The following is a 25,616-nucleotide window of genomic DNA, read 5'->3' as shown; positions in this document are numbered from 1 at the left end:
TACATTGTTTAAAAGTGAAAGTTTTTATTTTACTTTACGGGTTCACTTTCTGGTTTTGTTAATTTATGACAAGTAAGAAGGAAAATAAATATCACATTGTAGCATCAATTTTATTAAATTAAAAATATATCTTAAAATTTCTTTTATTTCAGGTACATTCCCAAACCATACAGTAATAATTTATAGAAAATTTGCTGAAAATTCACAATAAAAAAGACTCAGAGTGGCATAACAAATCACTTTTGAGAATTACTTTTATCATGTTTTTTAATAATGTCCATAAGATTAGCTCCTGTAACCAGGTCATTCTGTGTTCGCTTGTCTTTCTGCTGTTCCTTTCTCTTCTGGTCATGAAGGTAAGGAGAATTTAATAACTGTGGGGGAAGAATAGATCCGGTGGGCTTCACTCTTTTTGCAATATCCCAGAAGAGTCTTTTTGAACTATTATTGATGAAAGTAATTGCTGTTCCAGTCTGACCTAATCTTCCTACTCTTCCAATCTGAAATAAAATACACAGGACATCTTCAAAATGCTCACATAAAATCTTACTGTTTACTGAAATGAAGACTATTATTTAAAGACTTTGTACTAAGATTAACAGTCAAACAGGATTTTTTGAACAATGCATCTCAATACACTTATGAGATCAATTTAGAGGGCTGCCACCAATGTATGTTATCAAACAGCTCACACAAAAAGAGTGGTCACACATAAAAATACATCTTGTCTTTGAAATTGGTGCCTCAGTTTAACAATGTGTGTGCAGAGCATGGGTGGGTAATGATAGCGATGTCTCTGAATGCCTGCAAGTGAGTTTTAAAAAAAATTGAAAGCCTTTGGCAACCTTCACAACAGGACTGTCTGCTTAGAATACTAAAGTGCCCTGACGTGGCAGATTTAAACTCATTCAGTTTTGCATAGTTAATTCTCAGTTTGATAGATTTAAATGCACACAAATTTCTGATGGGAACCCATAATGAAGCACTGAGTCTCCAAATATAATACATAATGAAAATATATGCAAAACTCTTCAAAAGATGGGAAAAACACACAGGCACAGTTAACTTCTTTTCATTAATCAAAAATGCAGCCTGGTATGTTAGCACATGCCTTTATTCCCAGCACTTAGGAGGCTGAGACACAAAGGATGGATGTGAGTTCAAGGTCAGCCTGGGCTACAAAGTGAGTTTAAGGCCAGCCTAAACTGCATAGTGAGATCTTGTCTCAAAAAAAAGAGAGAGAAAAGAAAATGCAAATCTTAAAGTTCACATTGGAAGCATTTAAAAGAATAGGTGGTAACTATAAACATACAGGGTATTTTTACATTGTAAAAGAAGAAACCTCTAAAAAACACTGTTAAAGGAATAGTCTTTAGGGAAAAAGAATGAGAAGTGAGCGAAATGAACATTGTATTTCAAGATAAGCTTTTATTTCTACCTGATTTGCTTGACTATATTATTGAAATGCTCCAATAAAAATAATATAAACAATAGCTGTAAATACAGATCTGGAGAAAGTATTTGCAAATCATGTATGTTAGTAAGAGTCTTTAGGGTAAGTTAAAAGAATTTCTAAATACAAAAATAGAATCCAATTTTTAAATGGCAAATGTATATAGATATTCTCAATGTCTATATGTACAAGTAGCCAACAAGCATGTGTGAAATTCTGTTTAAGCTATAAAGAAAATGTAAGTCAAACTACAACAAAATATCACTCTATACTTACTAGAATGGCTATAATCTAAAAGAAAAGATAGTAATTGTTGGCAAGGCTGTGGAGAACCTGGAACTTATATATTGCTGGTAGGAATGTAAAATAGTTGAGAAAGTCCTCAAAATGTTAAACAAAGCTATCAGGGACCTAGCAATTCTATTTCTAGGTACCAATCCAATAGAAATTAAAACTCAAGTGGATATAACAGCTTATGAATTTGCATAGCTGTATCATTCATAGCAATCATACTAGCCACACTGGAAACAACCTGAACACCTAGCAACTAATGAGTGGGTATGCAAAGGTGGTACATCCACAGAATAGAGTATTACTTTACAATAAAAAATTGTGTGGTAGTACATGATACAATATGGGTAAACACAAAACATGCCAAATGAAAGCAAGTCACTGAAGAACACACAGTGCATGACTCCACTGACATGAAATACACATAAGACCAAATCCTGTCTCTGACAGGAAGCAGACTGAGAAGTGGTTACGAGCAGTGAGTATGTGTGCATACACATATGATGTAGACTGAAGATGGTAGTGGGTAGCTCTTCAAAATGGTAACATTTTTTTTGATGATAACATTTTTTAAACTTGACTTCAACAAAGTTGTATAACTGTGAATAAATTTTCACTTTAGATGAGCACACTGTATAGCATGTGAATAACATCTATTGAAATAATTTAACAGATAGTTGTTAATAACTAAAATCATTGCCAAATTCCAAAATATAGCTGATGTTAACAAATGTCAAGTTACTTCTCCCAGAATCTCTCTACTCTTAAAACTAAAAAGTAGATACTACTCAGCAATTCTGATTGTAATTCTAGATTCTAAATACACATCCTGTAATTTACCTATTTTATTATCTATTAGGAATTGGTTTTTTGTTTTTGTTTTTGTCTTTGTTTTGTTTTCTGAGACAGGATGTCACTACATTGCCCAAACTGGGCTGAACTGCTGGGCTTAAGCAATTCAGACTCACAAGTAATAGGGACCAGACACACACATTACCACACCTGGCAGAATCCATGTCACAGTAAAACTCACACAGGTAAGCGCATGAAGGATTGCTGCAGCGTTATTTACCAACAAAAATACTAGCAACATTTGATTATCCATCAACAGATTACATTAAATAGTAATAGTACATTCATACAATACATTACCTTGCAAATACTAAAACAAAACAACCCAGATTAAATAAGTAAAAGATCAATTAAAAAGCTCAGAGAAGGGGTTGGAGATTTAGCTCAGCAGCATAAGTGCCTGCTTAGCAAGCACAAGGTTGTGAGTTCAATCCTTGGTTCCACAAAATAAATAAATAAAATAAAATAAGGTACAAAAAGCTCAGAGGAGTAGGTGGACACACAGTAAGCATTCAATATAAATTAACATTTGCTAAATGGTATCTATTATGTGTACTGATGAGAGAAGACATCTAAGGCACACTTAATAAAGTATGATGCAGAATGGTTGGTATGAGGTTTCATTTACCTATGCGTAATATGTACCCGTAACTATATGTGTGTACCATGCGTATGTATATGTATGTTTATATTTTCTGTACAGTTTACTGTTGAAACTACTTAAAGGTAAAAAGCAATAGGAAAAAGCCTTTTTATTTAATATCTTTCATTTTTTTGCATTATTTGTTATCATGTGATAGGTACTTTAACTACCTAAGCAAGTAAACAAACCAACAAGACCCAGAACTAGAAAAGTACAACGTTCTGCAGCTATTCTGAGTAGAGGTAAGAAATTCTACAAACTATTAATTCCTAAAGCCATTGCTGTTTTACAGGAAGGTACATAGTGAGTAACTGGGAGTCACAGAGTAGATCTTGGGATAGCAAGAAAGGTTAAGTAATCATAACTCACATTCTCTTTAAAAAGCAAAAGAGTTTCATATTATTTTGGAAAGATTTCCATTCAAAATTAGTAAAAATCTGAAAGAAAGCAGACCAGTTATTTGAACAATTAACTGCTGTGGGATAATCAATTCACTGATTGGTAGGCAAATGAGGTGGTACCCAAAATACAAATCCTAAAAGCACTTCAGAGGGTGAGTCAAGTAAATGTGGCATTCAGAGGTGATTCTAAGAACATCAGAGAAAGGCTCGCCTGGCAGGACTGTAAATGATGCCCGAGAAGGAAGACAGGCAGCAGGTAGGGAGATAGTGTGGCACTGAAAGAAAGCTCTATTTCTGTGAGAAAGAGAAGCTACTGTTACCTTTGGCAGCAAAAGAAAGGAACAAAATTTTAAAAGGTGAAAAACTAGAACAAATAAGGATATGAAGTACAGATGAAGACAAGACTCCTAAAAAACTAACACTGTACTAAAGGATCAATTTTATTTTGGTGGATATATCAACCTAAAATAATCATTTTAAGAAGTTTTTCTTTTCTGATTATAAAGAAATTAGTAAAACAATTTTAGTAAACATTCAGGTTTTTAAATTTTTTTTTTTATTCCCAATTAGTGTCGTAGGGAATTGACCCCAGGGAACACAGAGCTACATCTCCAGCCATTCATTCATTTGTGCATTCATTTATGAGACGAGATTTCCATGTGCTGCCCAGGCTGGGCTCAAATTAATAACGCTCCTGCCATAGCCTTTTGAGTAGCTGGAATTATAGATGTGGCCACTGTGACCAATCAGTTTTTTAAAATGCATTTTAGGCAAACGGGTAGGCTTTAAAAACAAAATTTAAGTTTATATGCATATATATAAAGAGTAGGAGTACATAAGTCTATGTACTTTTTTAACACCATACTGACAATGCCTTACTCAATAAAACTCATGAACCAAAAGTGCTGACAGCAGAGCCTCTTTACCTGATGCACGTACTCGTCCATACTTGACGGCATATCAAAGTTCACAACCAGCCTGACACTGATCAAGTCCAGGCCTCGTCCCAAGACTCCTGTGCTCACCACAACTTCATACTCTCCTTCCAGCAATCCCTTTCCAAAGAAGCAACAGGATTAAATCAGAATTTATTTATATGGTTTTATACAATTCTGGTATCTTTTCTTTTTCAAATACTTCCTCTGATATTTGTACCACATTTTTTTAATAAAGCCTTGTTACACCTAAAAAATGTTTGTACCTTAAATTCTCTCCAACCCCCAAGCAATTTATTCTATTAATTTACCCTCAGGCAAATCTTATTCAAAGATAAATTACTGCTCTGCTCCAGACCAAACTGACCTGATTTCAGAAATGATGAATTCTGAACTAGTAATCCATTTAGTATATAATCCCCAGAGAATAGGCACATTGCTCCCAAAACACAGACGCCTGAGCACCAGGAATAATTAACTTCACAGTTATTGGTTGCCTGAAATTTTCACATTCTTAAAAAAGGTCTGCTTTAAAACCCATCTGGAAATGCACTAGCTCTTGAAAATAAGGCAAAACAGATCTACAGGAAAAAGAAGAAAACCGAATGTCAAACCTTCAGTATGTTTTTCCTTTCTATTTGTGACTTCTCCGAGTGTATCGATGTGCTATTTAGACCTGTGATTTTCTGCACTGCCTCACTTAACAGATCTGCTCCCAACTTGCAGCCCACAAACACTAACACTGGGGGCTTAAAGAGCTTCTTATCCTGAAAAGCCAAAAACACCATTTAAAATTATTGCTATAAATCACAATGAGAAGTTTCTCTGAAAGCATTAATACAAATTAGTTAAGGAAAGGTTTATAGATATTTTAAGGAAGAAAAAAGGCATGCTGTGTTAAAAAAAAAAAACAAAAAAACAACAAAAAAAAACATGTTCTTTAAAATATGTACAAACAGGGGCTGGGGATTTAGCTCAGCGGCATAAGCACCTGCCTTGCAAGCAGGCGGTCGTGAGTTCGATCCCCGGTACTGATAAAAAAGAAAAAGACAAAAAAAAAAAAAAAAAAAAAAAAAAAATATATATATATATATATATATATATATATATATATAAACAGAAGCCAGTCTATAGCCCTTCACATTTCTGCATTAAATTACAAACATATTCTACAAATTTTGAGTGCAATTAATACAGTTCTAAACTCTGCTCATGAGTCAATAAAAACCAGTCAGCACAATACTATACTTGTAAGTAACTACATTGCACGTACTGTATCACCCACTTTAAAAATTTCTGCTTAAGTCAGTCACAGTTAAAAATTTATCAAGGACAAGACACCCAAGAAATAGTTTAAACCTCACCTTATATATATGAAAATACTTAGATTTTTTCAAAGTAAAAAATGCTTAAGGAATAATCTTAATATTTAAATCTTTCTATAAAAAGCAAAAAAGCCAATCCTGCATTTATTCAGTATGTTTTCACAAATAAAAATTTATTTGAACCTCAAATTTATTGCCTTACAGTGAAGCAATTTATTATTAAATCAATTCATCAATGTAAACTAAATTCACCAAAAGCTGCCTCTAGAAATAATTCTCTTAAAGAGTGTGGAAAATACAAATCCAGTGTACAAAACATGGTTCACTGTGGTGTTACCTACATTTAAGATCTCAAATAACTTCTTCTTTTTGGCTGGGTCTTCTACCCACAAGATAATCTGACGCACACTGGGACATGGAAGGTTCTTTTCTCCAGAGACGATTCTTACAGGGTTATGCAGAAGCTGGCTTGCTAGTTGTTCTATGCTAGCTGGAATTGTGGCGGAAGCCAAAATGGTCTGACAGTCATTAGGAATGTTTTCCAAAATGTCAAGAACTTGCTGTTGAAAGCCCATTTTTAGCATAGTATCAGCCTAAAATAAAAGCATCTTAAAGTTAGTCGACATTAAAACCTAGGTAACCCAAGATAAAACTGTTATAATCAAGAACATAAAAAATTAAAAATACTTATGTAGGAAAATATCACAAACAATGTCAAGAGACAAACAAGCCACAGGATTCTTCTTGTCTGTGTGCCACTGGGGACTGAACAAAGGGCTTTTTCACTGATTTCTATCCCCAGCCCATTTTTAGTCTTTTTGAGACAGTCTTGCAAGATTCAGTCCAGGCTGAACTTGAATTTTTGATTCTCTTGCCTTAGCCCCACAGTGCTGAGATTACAGACATGTGAGGAAAATGTCAGCTACAACTATGAACTGTTTACAGCATTGTTAATACTTGCAAAAACCATGCACATCCTAAATATCCATCAACAAGAGACACTATAGTAAATTATGGCCAATTCATGTATTACAACATTATGCTGCCATGAAAAATCATCAGAAAGCCCTTTATCAGACAATGAATAAATTACTAGGGTAAAAATAAAAAGCAAAGTAAAGTAAAGAACACTATGTATCACATACTATTTATGTTACAAAATATTTATGTAAATGTACTCAAGAAATGGGGTTTTTGGGGGGATTTCACTACTTTTGCAGTTTGATTTTTTAAACTATGACTATGTAATATATTTATAATAAAGTATTACTTTGTATTAAAAATGTAACGTGGGGGCTGGTATGGTCTTAATTTTTGTACACTCCCAAAATTCAAATCTTGAAACTTTACTCTCAATCTAATAGTATGATGAGGTCAGCTCTTTTAGATGATTAAGTCAGAAAGGCTCACCCTACGCACAGAGATTTAGTGCCCTCTCAAGAGGCTAAAGGGCGCTGCTACCTGCTCTTGCCATGAGCACTGGCAGGAGGGCACCATCCTCCAGCACTTATCAGATGTGGATCCTGCTGGTGTCTTTGTATGTACTATGCAGCCTCCAAAACTATCAGAAATAAATTCCTGTTGTTTATAAGTTACCCAGCCTAAGGTATTTTGTTATAAAACACAGACTAGATAGGGGCTTTCACACATGAATACATTTCTGTGTTGCTTTTGTAACACAATAAATGAGTCAGTAAGCAAATAGAAAAAAATTTAAATTAGTGCTGCCTTTAAAAAAAGGTTAAGGCTAACTTGATGTCCTAATACAACTCAGGTATCTAGAGTCTGATAACAACAGGTTATTTATTTTAAATTAAGGAACAGTATTTTAAGTGCCCACTAATGTACTGCGATTTAAACTTTAAATGCTTATTTTAATATTATTCATTTTATGAAACTTTAAAATCTGAAATATAATCCTGACAGGGTGAGTTTGATCCTGGTTCCACTTAAGCAACTTAATCAGCTCTAAGCCTTAGATTTTTTTCTTATGAGAATGAGACACAGACTGAGTATCCTTTATCCAAAATGCTTGAGCCCAGAAGTGTTTTGAGGGGCTGGGATTTAGCTAAGCAGTGCCTGCCTGGCAAGACAAGGTTGTGAGTTCAATCCCCACTACCAGAAAAAAGAAAAAAAAAAAAAAGAAGTATTTTGAGCTGTGGACTTTTTTTTCACATTTTAGAACATTTGATACATGTGAGATATCCTAGGGATGGGACCCAAATCTAAACACAAAATTCATTTGTTCCATATACACCAAATACACCTAGCCTGAAAGTAATTTTATATAATATTTTTAATAATTTTGTCCATGAAATAAAGTTTCATGGTATGGCATTTCCCTTTGGTGTCATGTTGGCACTCAAAGTGTTTTGAATTTTGGAGCATCTGGGATTGTAGGTTTTTGGATTAAGGATATTCAACCTTGCAGTGCTATTATGGGCATTAATGAGATGGAGTACGAAGCACAGAAGATGCTTAGGACACCGCCTGCAGTGTAATTCTCACTCTATGTTTCCAGTAACTGTGGGCCACAAAGAACACACATGGTTGTACACACACAGGCACAGTGGGCTTTGCCAACACTCTCAACTTTCCTCCACAGTCCCACAAAGCCCTACATGTCTCTGCACACGGCCTTGCATCCTGTCTTGGGGAATCCATCTGGGCCTTTAGAAATGAGTGCCTTCTGCTTCTCTTCCGCAGGTGCTCTGAAAGGAGCCTAGAACTGCTGTCACTGCTCCGGCTTCTCACTTCCACTCACCATTTCATCCACCCACCCCAGCCCTCCTGAGAACTGCTCTCCGAGGGACAAATCACCCCCAAGTGCTCAATGCAAAGACAATCTTCATCTCTCTTTAATAAACATCTTAAATAATAGAATATGCTCACTGCAGAAGACCTGACAAAAGAACTTAACTTAAACTTGCCTTTCTATCCTGCAATCTAGACATGACCACAACTTTCCTTACTTTCAATGTCCTAAGTATGTCTAGAAATGCCTCTCCCTGCCCTCCATACCCCAACTTGGCTCCGATCCTGGGGACTGGTCTTCTTACTTCCAGGCTATTCACATCCATGGTACCAGTTTGATTATAACTCATCCCCGCTTAAATCCTTCCAGGGCTCCCAATGTGTACAGATTACAGGCTGAACTCTTTAGGCCTCTTACAAACTATGCACTGGAGAAAAGGTTTAAAATGAAATATACTAATTATGGTTAAAATTCTAGAGACATGGGTCCTTCTCTCCCATTTTTCAGCTTTTCTTTAATGTTCACAGATTACTTTTAAAATACGGTTACCAATTCGAAAAGTAGAAGTAGCCATGAATAGCATTACAAGAAAATCTAAGAGAAAATATGATAGGATAGAAAATATTAGAATAGAAAACCCATATGTAGCAAGGATAATTGTTGTTTCATGAAACTTTATTTCATTTATAGTACACAAAGACAACATTTATATACTGAGTTTCCACCTAAACTGTATTTTTTGAAAGTCATTATGATCAGACCTTAGGAGAACTCTTTATTCTTTCTACACTTTTATTCCTACTTTTTAATCTATTTCCTATCCTAGGGGGATTGTCAGCAGATTAAAATTAAAATATATGCTCTTAAAAAATTCTTATAAATAAAAGTACTACATAAATCTGTTTGAGAATCAGGTGTGGTGGCACATAGCTATCATCCCAGTGCTCTGGGTGGCTGAGGCAGGAGATCAAAAGTTCAAGGCTACCCTGGACAACTCAATGAAACTCCATCTCAAAATAAATAAAATGCGGGACTAGGAATGTAGACTAGTGTAAAGGCCCTGGGTTCAATCCCGAGTACTACAAAACAAAGCGCGTGTGTGTATGTGTAGTGTTTCAAACATCAGAACTTCTTACAACTAAAACAAAGCTACTCTGAAAATGCAATGGCAGGAGGTAAGCCTAAAGATAAGAAAAAGTGGTAAACATACATGTGTCCTAACTGTCAAACAAACTTTGCCCAAATTTTCTGGAACTGTTTTTTAGCACTTGCTATATTTCTCATTATTCATGACTATCTTAATGTCTAAAAATCTGACTTCCATCTCTGTTACCAAAACTTCACTCTTACCACTCACTTACCAAATCTTTATTGAGTGGTTAACCCTGGTTCAAAATTAACATTCATGGGGCCGGGGGTTTAGCTCAGCAGCATAAGCGCCTGCCTTGCAAGCAGCCGGTCGTGAGTTCAATCCCCGGTACCGATAAAAATGAAAAAGACAAAAAAAAAAAAAAAAAAAAAAAAAAAAAAAATTAACATTCACTAAACATTTACTATATAGTAAGCACTGTTTCAAGTACAGCATATGTTGTCATCTAAACCTTGCCAGAAAGTCACTATTGATTCCAGTTTTACTGATCAGGAAACGGAGGCATTTTAGATGGTGATTAAGGGGTGGGGCTGAAACATGGATCTTAGTGACTTGGCTTTGGCATCTGCATTATAAATATGAAGCTGACCATTGTTCATTTTGTTAGTCAATTCTAAATACTCTGTAATGCTGTCATTCTCTTGAATGGTCTTACATTGTTTTGATATACTTAATGCTACAGTATACGAAGTTGTACTCAAGGATTTCAAAGAAAGAAACAATATGGTAACTACTTTTAGGTTAGGATTATCTGGTGGTGAAACACTATTCTGCTTAAATGGTTATGTTTTGATCTGCGCTGTTTCGTTGTTATGCCCTCTTTTATCTCAATCTCCACTCCATTATTTACTTTTTTATCTTTATCCTTTTAATTAAAGGAAAAAAAATAGCAGGATATATTATAGTAACCCACTTTGACTTTTCATTACCTTGATTTAAAGCCCTGTATTACTCTCACCATCTGGTTTTTAACTGATGTTCCCCTATTCTGTTTTGCTGGATAGTATCAGGTTCGAAAGTTTAGGCATCAGCTGTGAAGATAATGAGATTCATTATGACGCCCATTCTTGTTGACTTTTATCTACTTTTGAAGACCTACAATGTCTCCAATGTTTTGGTTTTGTCGGTTTTATTCTTTACTGTTTTGTTCAATTGTATTATAACTAATGATATAGGCAATTCTATTAGAGATAGCGGGAGGCATTATGGTAACCATTGTTGATCACCTTGTATTATGTTTTTACATTATCTATTATGTCCACCCTTTTGACTTGACCGATTCTGTTCTGTTATGTCACATTTGGTTTTACTCTCTTCCAAAAAAGTAATAAGAACCGTGGGAGCAATGAAACCCAAAATGTGTAATAGTCATGGTACAAAAGAGAGGAAAAGAAAGTGCTCCAAACTATATAACTGCATGTATATTTAAGTGTATAAGATAGAAAATGATATCACAGAGTTTTATTGGATCAATGAACAGAACTGTTTGCAGTATCATTGATGGAATGTCCACTTTACAAGCTTTAATTTTGTGACTTGAACAATTATTTCTAAAATGACAATATGTAATCCATTAACTAGTGATTTCCTACTGTTCATTTTTTTTCTGTAAATCTGTATAACTTGTACCCTTTCCCTGCTTTTCTTTTCTTTTCTCCTTAAATAAAATTAAAAAAAAAAATATGAAGCTGAAATGCTGTGTGACAGAGTCAGGCATGGTGGTGCATGTCTGTAATCCCAACACTCAGGAGACTGAGGCAGAGAACTGCTGCAGTTCAAGGACAGCATGGGCTATTTAGTAAGTTCACAGACAGCCTGAACTACACAGTGAGACCCCTGTCTTGGAAAAACATTTTAAAAAGACCTACTTTCAAATCATGTGCATATGGACTTAATGTATGGTCTAACACAGAAACAAATGAGTCAATCAAAACTTACAATATTCATATACTTATATTTAAATTATAGCTCATAATTATTACCACCTCCTTCAAATATTTTTGCCATGACTTTTCTCTCAGAAGCTACTCTATTTTCAGACTTCTTTATTACTGTTCAGTCGCTATAGGTTGCACCTTCTCTTTATTTTCTGGGAAGCCCCACAAGCTCCAGAGCAGGCCCTTCCTGTTCCCCTTGGGCCTTCCCTCTCTAGAGAAGATTGATACACTCCCTAGTCCTGAGTACCAGATATAAACCAAACACTCCCAAAACCTTACCTCTGGCCACAACACTCCTCTGAACTCAAGTAGCAGAAACTAACTGCCAGCTTAACACCTCCAGCTGGCTCTAACGGGACTCTCAAACTAAACATTCTCAAACCAGAATTTCGTATTCCCTCCCTGCCAAACCTTTCCCTGTTCCAGTCCACATCCCATGAAATGGCATCACCAGAAGCTCCTACTCATCTCCCCTTCATCATGCACTTCAAATCCATTACAACTCTGTTGACACATCCCAAAGCTACTTGTCCCCAACTCTGGAGAAGACGCTCCCATGCCTGTCATCACCCTTCCATGACCCCTTCTCCTCAGGCTCCACAAAGGTTCTTGTAGAGCGTAAGTCAGGTGATACTGTCCTGCAAATGCTCCAGGGATTCCCCACGCACATGGAATGAAATGCAACATCTAAACCCAGCCTAACATCACACACATTTCCATATTCACTTCTCTGACTTTATCTCCTACCATCCTCCCTCATTCTCCCTGACCCCAGGGCACCAGCCTCCTTTCTGTCCCAAATGCCCCACACACCTCATTTCAGCGCCTGGGCACTGGCTGTCCTGTCTGCAACAGTCTTCCCTCAGACCGGTGGTGGTGGCACACATGTCACAGTGGGCACACAAGAGCACATGAGTCAAGTCACCCAGCATCGCCCCGGGAGTCAACCATCGGTTAACAATGCATACAGGGGCCATGTGTACGCTTGAAAAGGAGAAGCTGTGACAGAGGATGATGTCACAGGCAGTTTGGGCACTCCATCTCTAAAAGGTTTGCCATCATTGCCTGAGATGGATCTTGACATAGCTGATTCCTTCTCATTCAGAGCTCAGCATAAATATTTCCTTCCCAGAAAGTCTGCAACCACCAATCTTCTCACTGTATTATTTTGGGTAGCATTTTTCTGTTTCATGAGATAGAGAACTCATCTGAATTGCTTTCCCCATATTCTCAAAACCAGTAACAGTGCACAGAATACCAAAAATTTTTAAATATATCTCATAAATAAATATTAATTCTAAATACTGAACAAGGCTCTAACGATATGTCAGGCAACTCTCTACACCTCTCCAAAGTCAAGCATCACCTAGAATGAGTTTTTAACAATTCCTAGACTCTGGCTCGAACTGAGTGAATGAGAACATTCAAGTGAGAGTTCTGGTCTTGTATTCACTGAACATGCCAGGTTATTCTTACTTTTACAGAAACTTGGGTAAACATTGCACTTGATTACCTAGCTATGGCTGAGAATATACGAAGTGAGGTCTGTGTGCAGTTCAACTAAGCAGAGGAATGAAGGCCTAAAGTCTGCCCAGAGCAGTGAGGGAAGGTTTCAGAGGTATGATCACTTACAGGAGAAGGCAGAACACTCTAGGGCCAAAAGACAGGTCTCAGAGGAGACACAAGTGACACAGCAGAATTTTCAGATTCCAAAGAAACTACCTTAGTGTCACCCTCCATTGTTCCTGTGTCACCCGCAGGAGTATCACTTGTTCTTAGTTCCTCTCTGTCCCTCAGTCCACTTCACTTTACTGATTCCTCTTCCAAGCCAGGCTCTTTGCTCTAGTCTGTCTGCTCATTTCTCTCCAGCCTTTTTCCCTTAGAGAAATCATCAGGTCAAGTGGATTTCAAAGCACCTTGCTTACATGTACATATGATTCCCGTTGGTCCACATTCACATTAAATTCAGCATTCTTATTATTAGTACATGTTTGCAGTACAGAATGTTTATATTCCTTGTGTGGAGTTGGAACATGTAATAGTATCTCAATTTTCTAATTTCCTTCCTCTCCCTTCCCTCCATATCTTGACCTTCCCATTTGAGAAAAATCTCTCTATTTCCTATTATCTTTTATTTTTCTCTTTATTTATAATTTGGGTTTCTCATATAAGAGAAACCCTGCAATATTTAAATTTCTGTATCTGGTTAATTCACTTACCAAGCTCAAAACACATCCACTTATCCTTTTCTAAAATTAAAGGTACAACTATAATTTATGGAGTCACGGCAACGGCTGCCTTCTTCGTCTCTCATATTAAGCCATCAGAAGATCATAAATAATTACTTTACAGTGACTCTCAAATATAGCCCTCGAATTCCATCATCTCCATCCTGTCCCTGACCCCTCTGCCCCTGGTCTGGACTGTTGGCTCCTCTATCTCACAGTCTCTTTCTTCCTTTAATTTCTCCTGTACTGAGCAGTAGAATAATCTTCTTAAACCACCACTTTCAACATGTTACACCCCAACTCAATAATTTAGAAAGCCTCATTGTCTCCCACATCAAATCAAAACTCCTCTGCCTCCCTTTCAAGGCCCTCTATAATCTGACCCCACCCAAGCTAACCAACTTTGCTTCCTATTATTTCTCAGGAAAATCTTTCACACTGGTTGGTCTCTTTTCTGTCTCCACCTCATCCACACTAGACACTTGGCCTTTCTGACCCTGCTTATGTTAGACTCTTCACTATGAATATCTAATACATCCTCTGTTTCCTAAATCTTTTTCTGTTTTTTGTGGTCCAGGTTGAATTCCATTATCTCTAAGAAGCCATTTTTATATGGTGTCAATATACTTAGTTTCATTTTTCTTTCTGACTTTTTTGGTCCTGAACAATTCACATATTATATACAGTCTTATTATAGTACTAACAGCTTTTAATCCTAGTTGGCAAAATAAGGCATTCAGGAAAATTTCTAATCTTTACTTGCTTTTGTAAATAAAGTTTTGGTGGAACCAGTCACACTCAGTCATGTTTTCAAAGATTCTGTTGTACAGGTTAGTTGTAACAGACCATAATAGCAGCCAACGCCCATATTTACTCTCTGGTACTTCCAGAAATACTTGCCAAAATAATCTATGTGAGTACTTTTGTGTCTCAGTACATGGGATAGTATCTGTGCCTTTACTTCACGTTTATGAGTCTTTTCTCCCTGACAAGATTGTAGCACCCTGCATAATTATTGCAAAGTAATTATTTATGATCTTCTGATGACTTAACGTGAGAGACGAAGAAGGCAGCCATGGAAGCAACCCCATAAATTATAGTTGTACCTTTAATTTTAGAAAAAGATAAGTGGGTATGTTTTGAGCTTGGTAAACTATTTGAGCTTGGCTTTAGAATGTTAAGTGAAATAAATCAGATACAGAAGTTTAAATGGTATTCAAAACCTCTCTGCAATTCTGTCTGAACTGCCCCAGGTCATCCTCTACCTAAATTTAGGCCATCTTCTACCTAAATCATACTTCTGTGCTGACTTCAGCCCCAGTACCTAAGCAACATGATCAGCTCACTTCCCCTCTAGACCACAAAGAAAACAGATTCCTTAAATGCCAAGGAACTGGACTAGTGGCACTGAGCGCAAGCTTGATGATCGGATACTTCTTTTTAACCTTACCAGTAAGCACAAGACTGATGTGCCCTGTTACTAGTTGAAGAAAATGAAAAGGCTGTGAAGAGCAGTGAGGATGAATAGAACCTGACTTTTAAGTTCCACACAAAAATCCTTTCTCATGGACTCGTCAACAAAAGGAAGCCCAGGCACAGGCAGACAGTCTGATAAGTGGATGCAATAAATCAGTTCCACAAGAAGGGCATGCCAGAACAATGCTGACTTTGCAGACCTTTTAATGGACTGAAAAATATTCAATCACTGGGGGTAATATCAAACCTTTGCTCTGTCGCATTGGGGGACACATGCAAACACACATGTGCCCTGTAGGCAGGGATAGTACATGCCCAGTGTAGACTGGGACAAGGTTCTATGACCTCGTACTTGTCTGCATGATGGAATATAGCACAATGTAATATTGCACTTACTTTACCTTATGAAGCCAAAAGTATAAAATGCTCCTAGGATATATCAAAACAAAACAAAAAAAAATCACAACCACAGATGTCTATCTCTACACAGAAAAAAAAAAAAAGTACAGAAAGGCACCAAATAAAGCATTACTAGTTCCTTCCACAATTCCTGTTAATAATTAGTTGTCCCTGATTCCTTTAATTGTGGACAGATGACATAAAGCATTAAACTTTTAAAAACTTATCACTGTAAATACAGTACCTGCTGAATTAGTGCTGGCTGTCACCTAGGAGAAGATGCTCTAGATTGAGTCAGTGTGCCACACCTTGGCACCATACAGGAACCTGCTCAGACTGCTACTGCAATTTTTGTGAAGTCTGTGCATTTTTCCTTCGGGGGAGAAAATGCCCCTGAATATACAATAAAACTATGTAACCATAATGTACTTTCCATAAATTATATAAAATTATGTGACCAGTGCTTTTTAAATGCTACTTACTTCATCTACCACTACAATTTTTATACCAGAGAGTTCTACAGCATTCTGTTTTACTATATCCAAAAGTCGTCCAGGGGTTGCTATGATAACCTGAATAAAAGAGAAAAGAAAAAATTTGAAAATTAGATAATATTCATTCATTCATTTACTCATTCAATTGTTATTAAAGTGGTTAATATGTGAAAATATGTTAAGAACTCAAAATTCAATGATGAATATGTCAAACAGTTCCTGGTCTTAGATACCCTGTAACATAAAGGAAAAAACAGATATTATAACAAATAAATGCTAATGAGATAAGGATGGCAGGCCATGAAGGCAGAAATCTGTCTAGCCCTACCTAAAACATAAGCTCAAACCTAAAGGACCAGGGAGTATGCACAAGGTTAGTGAGGTGAGTGATAGAGGCAGAGGGAAAGCATCCACGACATTCCTGAGCTGGGAGGCCAGCAAGGGACAGGGGATAAGGGAGACAGGCAATGGGCAGGGGCCTTGCAGGCAATCAGCTATTTGGTCCTGCGAACAAGTGCAAAGTTCGTAAGCTCTTTGGGTTTGTTATTTCTTTTTAAACTAAAAAGCTGGGCATAATGTCTTCTAAGGTTGCTGGAGGCTCTCAAGAGTTCTACAATATAATAGTTGAAGTAGTAGCTAAAGTAGAGGTTCTCTGGTCAACCGAACTTCAGTGGTATTCCAAGCTCTACCTTATAATAATGGTATGAGTCTCTGTCATTTTCTCCACAACTGGAAATGATGCTAATTATTGTGATGATTAAATGAGAGTGTCTGATATAAAATAGAACTACAAATGATCTAATATATTCAATTGTATTCCACTGTTCAGATACACACTGAAAGGATGATAAAACCACTGAGAAAGTTAATATCTTTTGCAAGGGTTACAAGATTCTCTGTCGATACAACTATAAGGATCTGTTTGGCTATTTCAGAAATATCACAAACTTTCAAGTCAGTTTTAATATTTTTGGTTGAGTTTACTTCTTTTCTTCCTCCCCCGCCCCCGTTGCTTTAAAAACTGTAACTTTTTTTCATTCTTGTAGTATTTTCCCTTGAACTTCACAAACATATATAATCTAATAAACTGTAAAGTTAATTAAAACTTTTACCTTTTCCTTGGGCAAATGTTTCAACATATTCCCTGCAGTTGTATGCCTCTGTTGGCCAGTACCTCACATTTTTTTTGAAATTCAGAATGCTGTTTATTACTACTGTATTTATTCACTGTTTTTTAGATTTATGAACAACCTTATTCTTCATTCACCATCCTTGCTTCCACGCATACCTTCTTTTCCGAAAGCATCTTCTTTTATTGGTAGACTATCTGTTTCAAAGGTCCTTTAAATGGCACACTACTAATAACTGTCAGGTTTTTCTTTTTTAACCTGAAAAGTTCTTTTTATTTTGCCCTTGCTCTTGAAAAATGCTGCAGCTATCTTTTCTCAGATGCCTTTGGTGAGGGAGCACAAGCTAGGATGAGGCATGGGAGTGGCAGCAGGATGAGGAGGGTCCTCCACAGAGGGGAGGCCTGGGCCGAGGATGGAGCATAGAGAGGAAAGAAGGCTGCGTGGAGGGGACAGAGGCAATGGTGTGAGAGTGGGGTCTTGTAGGAAAATTGGTCAAACCAACAAACACCTAAAGACAAGTGAGTGGCAGGTGTCTCCCTGTCAGAGTTACAAATATAGGAAATATGGAAACAGAAAACCTGAAGCAAACTCCTGTTGCATTGAATTAGAATTGGAACTCTTAATGTAAACTATGGTCTCAGTCTTCAATAATTATACAAACAAAAAAGCATACTTTTAGATTTATTTCCTGCTTTCTCCAATACATGGTTCTAGAAACAGTGACAGCCCAAAAGCATCCAATCTTAGTTTCAAAACACAATTCCTTCCCAAAAGAAACCCAAGGCTCCTCGGAAGGAGGCATGATTCCAGGGCTGGGCAAGGAGGAGAACAAGACAAGTCTGGAACGCTTTCTTTACACAGGGAAGTAGTCAAACAACAGGGCATAAAGAAAGATCTAAGGACACACAGACCAATTTAAAGGTGCTTCCATAGGGTAAATCAAGGACAACTGGAGCATCAGATCAAATAATAATATAAACAGATTATAATCCTTTGAATAAAATAGGAAAACATGAATTTACACTGACATAAAGGAGTCAACTGAAAGTTTGGTGAAGCACAAAAATTTGCATAGCACTAAGTACTCCTTCCAAAATATTTACTGAATATAAAAGGGGAAAAGTGAACTTTAGACTTGCTAAAAAGCGAAAGAAACTATCACAAAGAAGACAAAAATCTGCCATTGAAGAGAATGCAGTGAAAAGTACAGAGCATCTCTTCTGAGTTAGTCCTCACCAGCTGAGGAAGGTTCTTCCAACTAAGTGACATGTCTCTGTCTCCTCCTCCTCCTCCTCCTTCTTTTAAGGAGAAAAAGTTTAATTTGGCTTATGGTTTGTAAATCTTAAAAGTGTCAAAATCATGAAAAAACTGGGAGACTGACAAACTGTTTCAAATTGGAGATGAGAATTGACAACTATATGCAATATGTGATTCTGAACTGCTACTATTAAAAAATGGGAAAATATTAAAATGTGAATGGGCTCCAAGCTATAGATGACATCAATGTTAATTCCTGATGTATTCCAATGAATCCATGCTCACCTGATTCAACAAATGTATTGTGGTTACGCAGAATAATGTTCGTGTTAATAAGAATCATACTCTAAAGCATGTAAGTGTGGCTGAGGCATCAAGTCAGCGACTTACTTCCAGGAAGCCAGGGAGAAAAAGATTTCTTTATACTGTACTACTGTATGACAGTTTCTAAAAAGCGTGAAAGCACTGTGCCCAATCTTGAGTTACTAAATGTTGCAAGCTGGAGATTACCCCAATGTGTTAACTTATTTAAGAATGGGAATGCAAGAATAGTTACTTAAAAGCTGTTAGGATTTGCACATAGTTACCCATTTGGGAACACAAGAATAGCTGTTAGAAGCTGCACATGCTTATCTTCATTCTATTCCAGGCAACAAAATAAATTCAGTGCACAAGCTCACAAGAGATTGGAGTAAATTCTATTAATTTAATTACAAATTTGATGCCCATGAGAAATATTTTTAGTATTTACTTTATAAATCTATATTGTTGAATATAGATTTGTATTAATAAAATCACCTTTACCTGTCTTACATTTCAGATATCCATATTAAAAATCACTGATCCAATATCAAATTATCTTTTTATAACTTTTGAAATATTCCATTATTGATTTATAATATCTTAAAATTATACTTTAAACTTGTTAAATGCATTTCATTTGATCTTTATAATATTACTCTAAGAAAACTAATGTTCACCCTTAGAAGTTGTTAAATTCTGGGGCTACAGATGTGGCTCAGTTGTAGAGTACTTACCAGGCATGTTCAAAGCCTAGGTTAACTCTGCAACAGGGAGGTGGGTGTTGAACACAGCAGCAGATGCCTGCCAGCTGGCAAGTCACTGCTGTCCCCTCCTCCCAGAACGTCCCACCAACTCACTGACATCTCAGTTTGTCCCCTGGGACTCCAGGATCTCCCTACCACCCCAGAAGCTGGTTAATGCTCACAAGCAGCTCAGAACTCCAGGACCCAGAACTTGCACCAGAGCTACAGCTCACTTTAACTGGTCAGCATCTGTTCCAACCCTTTTACTAAACATGTGGATTGTAAAGGCAACCATTCAACCAACTATTCAAACTCCAAGAGAACAGGCTCACAGACACGAAGTTACTTACCTACAAGATATACTAATACTCAGCACCAAAGCCATCAATGCACTGTATTACTTTTACATATTTTTAAGTATCAGAAAATATTGACCACACATAATAGCATAGTGAAGGAAGGAGCAGATACATTTTCAATTTTGACAACAATCATTTACCGGTTACATATCTTTAGATAAATCCCATCTTTCTGAGATTCTTTTTATTTATTTATTTATGTATTTTTTTGTCTTTTTTTCATTTTTATCGGTACCGGGGATTGAACTCACGACTGCCTGCTTGCAAGGCAGGTACTTATGTCGCTGAGCTAAATCCCCAGCCTCTATCTTTCTGAGATTCTAATGTACCACAAAAGTCACACTATACCAACCCACTCACAGAACAAATGTGACTCATTAAATAAGGTAATGGATGTGAATATATCCAAAAACATTTGACATATGATGGGCCACTCAATGCATTGTGTTCCTTTCCTATATGAAATGAACTTAAGAGAATTTAAGGCTTTTTTGCCAAGAATTTAAAGATTACCTAAAAGCCTACTTCATCCTCAAGGGGAAATAAAACAAAACACTAATTCTTATACAGCTTATGAAATTTTTCAACGGCATTCTATCAAACAAGTGCTCACCTTGACACGTTGTCGCAACCGATAAAGCTGTGGGGGCAGGGGTAAGCCCCCTACAAGCAGCACAGTTCTCATGCATGGCAGACCGCTCATCAGTTCTTTAGCTTGTTTCTCTATCTGAATGGCCAACTCTCTTGTTGGTGTAAGAATGAGTGCGGATGGAGTTTTGCTCTGCAAAGAGGTAAAAAAAAACAAGTCAGAAACACCAGCAGTTCATTCTTGCTGATGTGGACTAAATCTTCAGTGACTCCAGGAACACTTCCCTTTGACAGCACTTCCATGACCCCAACTAGACCGGAGCCCTTCCACCTTCCGCTCACTGAATTAGGATTTTCTTCAAAAATCATCATAAATTGATCTCATTTCTTATAACACTGACACACAATGAAAGACCAAAATTGGGGCCAGGGAGCAGTGTCCACAGTGACCATGGTGGGAAATGGGAAGGTTTGCGCCTACAAATAGTTGCTAGACTCTGGTCTTACCCATGTCCTCTGACGAGAAAAACCTGACTGTCACCATAGGGATCTGGTCAGAGCTTGGCATTTTACCCTGGTTTTTTTCTTTTATCTCTTCTACAGATTTACTTCTTACTTTGTCCAAAGGACTGACTTTTGTGGATGTGGATAGGGATCTCCCATATCCTACCTTGGCCTTACGGTCCCCCAGTGTGTCTGACCTACAGTTTGAATATCTAGTACTTTATTTTGCCTCACATTTTTAAACTTCTTTATTTTTATTTTTAAGACAGGGTCTTCCTATGTTGTTCAAGCTGGTCTTGAACCCACTATGTAGTCTAGGCTGGCCTGGAACTCATGGCAATCCCTCTGCCTCAGTCTCCCACTGTGGGGATTAAAGGGGTGTACAACCACACCCACCTCTCACATTATCTTCTACTACTCTAGCTTTCCCAATGTTTCTCTCTTATCTTTCCCCTCTTTGCCCACAAGTTTCACTATCTTCCTTCATTGCCATAGTCAGAGCCTACAAACTCATCATTGAACTTTCTATTTTTGGACTAGGGACACTCAACTAGAAAAAGTCTATGCAAATAACTCCAAAATCTTAAATATAACTGGGCCCTAGCATTTCAGATACAGGATACATAACCTGTTTTGATGAAAAATAATCACTCAAAATATTTAGTAAACTAATAATGTGTGAAAGTGCTTAATTCACTATAAAGTAACAAGTTCGGCAAGGACGCATTATTTCAAAATGAACTACAGATCATACTGAAGGCAGTATTTTGAAACTCTATGACAGAATTAAACTTTGCTAAAAAGCAGTTTCCTCAAAATACAAATGCCAGGGGTGGGGCTTTAGCTCAGCAGCACAACTGCCTGCTTGGCAAGTGTGACGTTGACAGTTCAATCCTCTGTACTAAAAAACAACAACAAAAAGTAAAATCCAAGGAGGCATAACTGACATATACTGCAACTTATCTGATCAGCAGGATTTTTTTCCCCTGGATCAAAAGCTTATTCTTTTAATAAAAAAATCTGTTTTTTTAAAAAAATGTTCTGTAAGGAATATTTTAGACTTTCATTGAAGAGACCTTTGGTTCAACACAATAAAGGAAAAACTCCCTAAAATTATGCTGTACACTCAAACTACTAAGAGTGACAATGACTACAAGTTAAAAATATTTATTCTAAGCTTCTAGTTTTAACACAAAGATGAAACATGGTAAATACTGCGTTTGTTCCTGAGAATAATGCATGTGGAGTCTATCAGTTACCTCTGGTAAAGCTTGGATGATAACAGGAAGAAGAAAAGCAGCTGTTTTTCCGGAGCCAGTATCTGCACTGGCCAGAATGTCTCTTCCCAGAAGTCCCACAGGAATCATCTGCATTTGGATGGGGGTTGGCACCTCATAGCCAGACTTCTTCAAGTTGTGATTTAAGGCCTCAGGAAAATCACAATGTTCAAAGTCGATAATGGGCCTGGTGACCTCTTGCCCTTGAACTGAAATTCCTAGCTGCTGTTTAAGATTTTCAATCTGGTCCTCCTGAAGGTTTGAAATAAAAGGATGTTCTTTATAGACATAAAAAGTAGTAAGTGGAGACTCTGGCTCAGAACCAGCATTCTGTGGACAGCAGAGATTTAGCTTCTCTTTTTTTTCCTTAACTTGGAGAAGATGTTTTGCTTTACACTCCAAGCTACAAACATCTTCATCTGTCTGATCACAGATATACTCTCCATAACGGCCACAGACAACACAGACCGGCTCCCCTGGCTCTGGCCAGCGCTGTGTTTTGGAAAAAGACTTCACAGGCTCTTCAAAAGGAGGGCTGTCCTCATTCTGCTCAGGTGCTACCTGGCTACCCTCCACCACCTGGTGAGCTGGCCTGGGGAAAGGAACCAATTCATTGCTGGCCCTGTCTGGTGTTGCCGGTTCTTTTGGAGCTAAAGCATCACATGGAACCCCTCTGTCTTGTTCCAAATGACAGTCTTCAGCTTCTGGCTTGATTTTCTTAGCTAGACAACTTTTGATGTCCTCATTAGAATTCCTCTTGATTTTTAAGGATCTTGGAACAAACATCCTTCGATATTCTGTTAAGGAAATTATATAATCAACTATATTTTATTCTCAGTCAAATTCACATATAAAGAGCACATGATCACACATGTCCCAGGGCTTCACCTCAAAGGAAAAGTGAAGACATCATGACACCACTTAGGTGAAGCTCTTGTGCGTGTCAGTTTCCTTCAGTGATTAGAAGCCTCTTCCTCACACACATCGAAGTGAAACCACTGTTCCCTACTAACCACAGCCCTGCAGTACCCTGGGTCCTGACCGCTTGCACTCTTAAGTGTCCAATATTACAAAAACCCTACAGCATATCCTTCTGTTTTATTTTCACAAAAGAAAGCTGGAGGAAGACATCATAGTTGGAATCTTTAAAATCAAAACCTCAAACCATAGTGAAAAGTGCTATTTTTATATAAGTAGCACTTACTGCTTATTTTGTGCTCAACAGTGTTTAGGCTTCACCTAATTTTCACAACTATGTGAAATTGGTTAACACTACCTTATATATGTACACACAGATATACATGTGTATTATGTATACTACATAGTATAAAATACATGCGTGTCCGTGTATATATATGTTTATCTAAGAAAACATTCAGCAGCTCACACAATTGTTAAAAGAGGCCAAGCACCCTGACTTCCAAGTACATGCTCAATTTACATCAAAAACGTATTTCTGCAAAATAACAGTGACCGGGAAAAATACTTCCAACTTAATTGTGCAAATACCAACTACAGTAATATTTTTCTAAAATATTATTAGGATAAGCGGTCAGATTCCGGTTTCGGGGAGGGGGGGAGCAACAGAGTGTCTAGAAACAGTGTCCTAAGTCTCTGCTAGTGTCAAGGGTGGGTAGGGGCAGGCCGGGAGCCATCAATAGGAGAAGCAAAAGACCACCAGAGCTGACAGCCCGGTTGCCGCCTTCTTTTCGCCAACGCCCGCCCGCCCCGGCGCGTTCCCAGACGCGTCCCCGGCGTCGCCTCGCACCGGGGGCGCGCACGTCACAGCGCCGCTGAAGACCAGGAAGGCGGGGCCGACTGCGGAGGGAGGCCGGAGACCCTCCTGGAAGACTTCCGGCCGCCGTGGGCTCGAGCCCCGGGTCCCTGAGGTGAGGGTGCGGGACAGCATAGGACCATAGGGGTCGGGGCCCACAAACGCTCACCGTCATGAGCCTGCCGCCGTGTCCGCTCCTTCCCGGCGCTAGGCCGGGCTTGCGGCGGACAAGGCCAGACCTGCTCGGCAGACCGCGGCAGGGCTGCGGAGCGAACGCGTAATCCACGCCTCCGGATTTGGGGCGGGGTGCGGGGCGGGGCCTGCGCTGTCCCCGCCTCTCCGTGGCACCCCGGGGGTGGAGCGGCGGCGGCTGGGTGGGCGGGCTGATGTGGAGGCGCGGGCTCCGGGATCCTGCTGGAAGAATTTATGTAACCGGGTGGGCCGGGCCTTGTGGACTGACCAGACCGCCCGGAAACACGCCAAAGACTGGGTGGCGCGGACCTGGCGCCCTCTCAGTGGGAAGTTTGAGTGTGGAAGGGAGGAGCAGTGGCCTCGTTAGGCCTGTTAGCCCTCTTCTGCTTTTAGCTGACATGAGTACGATTAAGGTGGTGCTTTTGAGAGACTGGATAGTATTTCCACCGCTGCCATACTCCACCTCGGCACCAAAAGAATAAAACCAAAACAGAAAAACCAGACGCATGTCCGTGTTCTTGTCCCCATGGATTGTCATTTCTCTGCTTCCAGCCTCTGCAGCCGCCTTCCAGAAAAGCTGGTAGTTGAAAAGTGATGGGGACCCAGGAGAGGCTGGGGGAGGAAGGAAGGAGATAAAGGTGGAATGGATGACTTGAGAAAAGCTGTGTTTAGGGATGTCGTATTTTAAAGTACTTTTTAAAATCAGTATCTGATACATACAAAATGGTATATTTAACAAATATAATAACGCATGACTAGTAAAAAAGAAAGCCTATGAATTTACCCCGATGTCTACATGTATACATGTAGAAATTTATTTTTCACTGCCAAGGCAAACAGAAGGTCTCTCCTGTTGAGAATCTAGTCAGTACGATTTAAATGCGTTGTACATTTTTTCTTTATCAGTGGGGGCCACATTTTTTTCTTTATCAATGGGGCCATATTAAATTTATTGAGTTTCCTGAGTTTGTAAGTCATAAAACTGTAACTGAGCTTTTTCCTGGGTGTGTGACATTTGTAACATTCCTTTCCCATTGTAAATAAATATTCATTTTTGAGCCTAAGATAATAGGTAATTGTGTATTTTTCTTTAAAACTCTTCTCTGTTTCCAGTCATGTAAGTTTATGCCCCCCGCCCAATGCCTGGCTC

General features: G+C 38.2%; 1 protein-coding gene across 2 annotated transcripts; it reads right to left on the bottom strand.

The window, feature by feature from the left end:
- Positions 1–24,592, bottom strand: Ddx59 (DEAD-box helicase 59). 2 transcript variants are annotated; one of them, XM_003474850.5, is made up of 8 exons: positions 24,444–24,590; positions 22,483–23,297; positions 20,745–20,912; positions 16,328–16,417; positions 6,242–6,493; positions 5,190–5,342; positions 4,567–4,695; positions 1–500 (listed from the first exon to the last, which is right to left on the bottom strand). In XM_003474850.5, the coding sequence occupies exons 2-8, from the start codon at positions 23,284–23,286 to the stop codon at positions 237–239; spliced, it is 1,860 nt and encodes a 619-aa protein (XP_003474898.2). In that variant the 5' UTR covers positions 23,287–23,297; positions 24,444–24,590; the 3' UTR covers positions 1–236. The 2 variants fall into 2 exon arrangements, with proteins under 2 accessions (XP_003474898.2, XP_063096166.1); XM_063240096.1 differs by lacking the exon at positions 5,190–5,342 and having other exon boundaries at positions 24,444–24,592.
- Positions 24,593–25,616: the final 1,024 nt, after the last annotated feature.

Source organism: Cavia porcellus, unplaced genomic scaffold, assembly GCF_034190915.1.
Source record: "Cavia porcellus strain 051 isolate PalLab524CR breed Dunkin Hartley unplaced genomic scaffold, mCavPor4.1 scaffold_29, whole genome shotgun sequence".
In the NCBI taxonomy this organism is placed as follows: Eukaryota; Metazoa; Chordata; class Mammalia; order Rodentia; family Caviidae; genus Cavia; species Cavia porcellus.
This window is presented reverse-complemented; position numbering and strand designations above follow the sequence as displayed.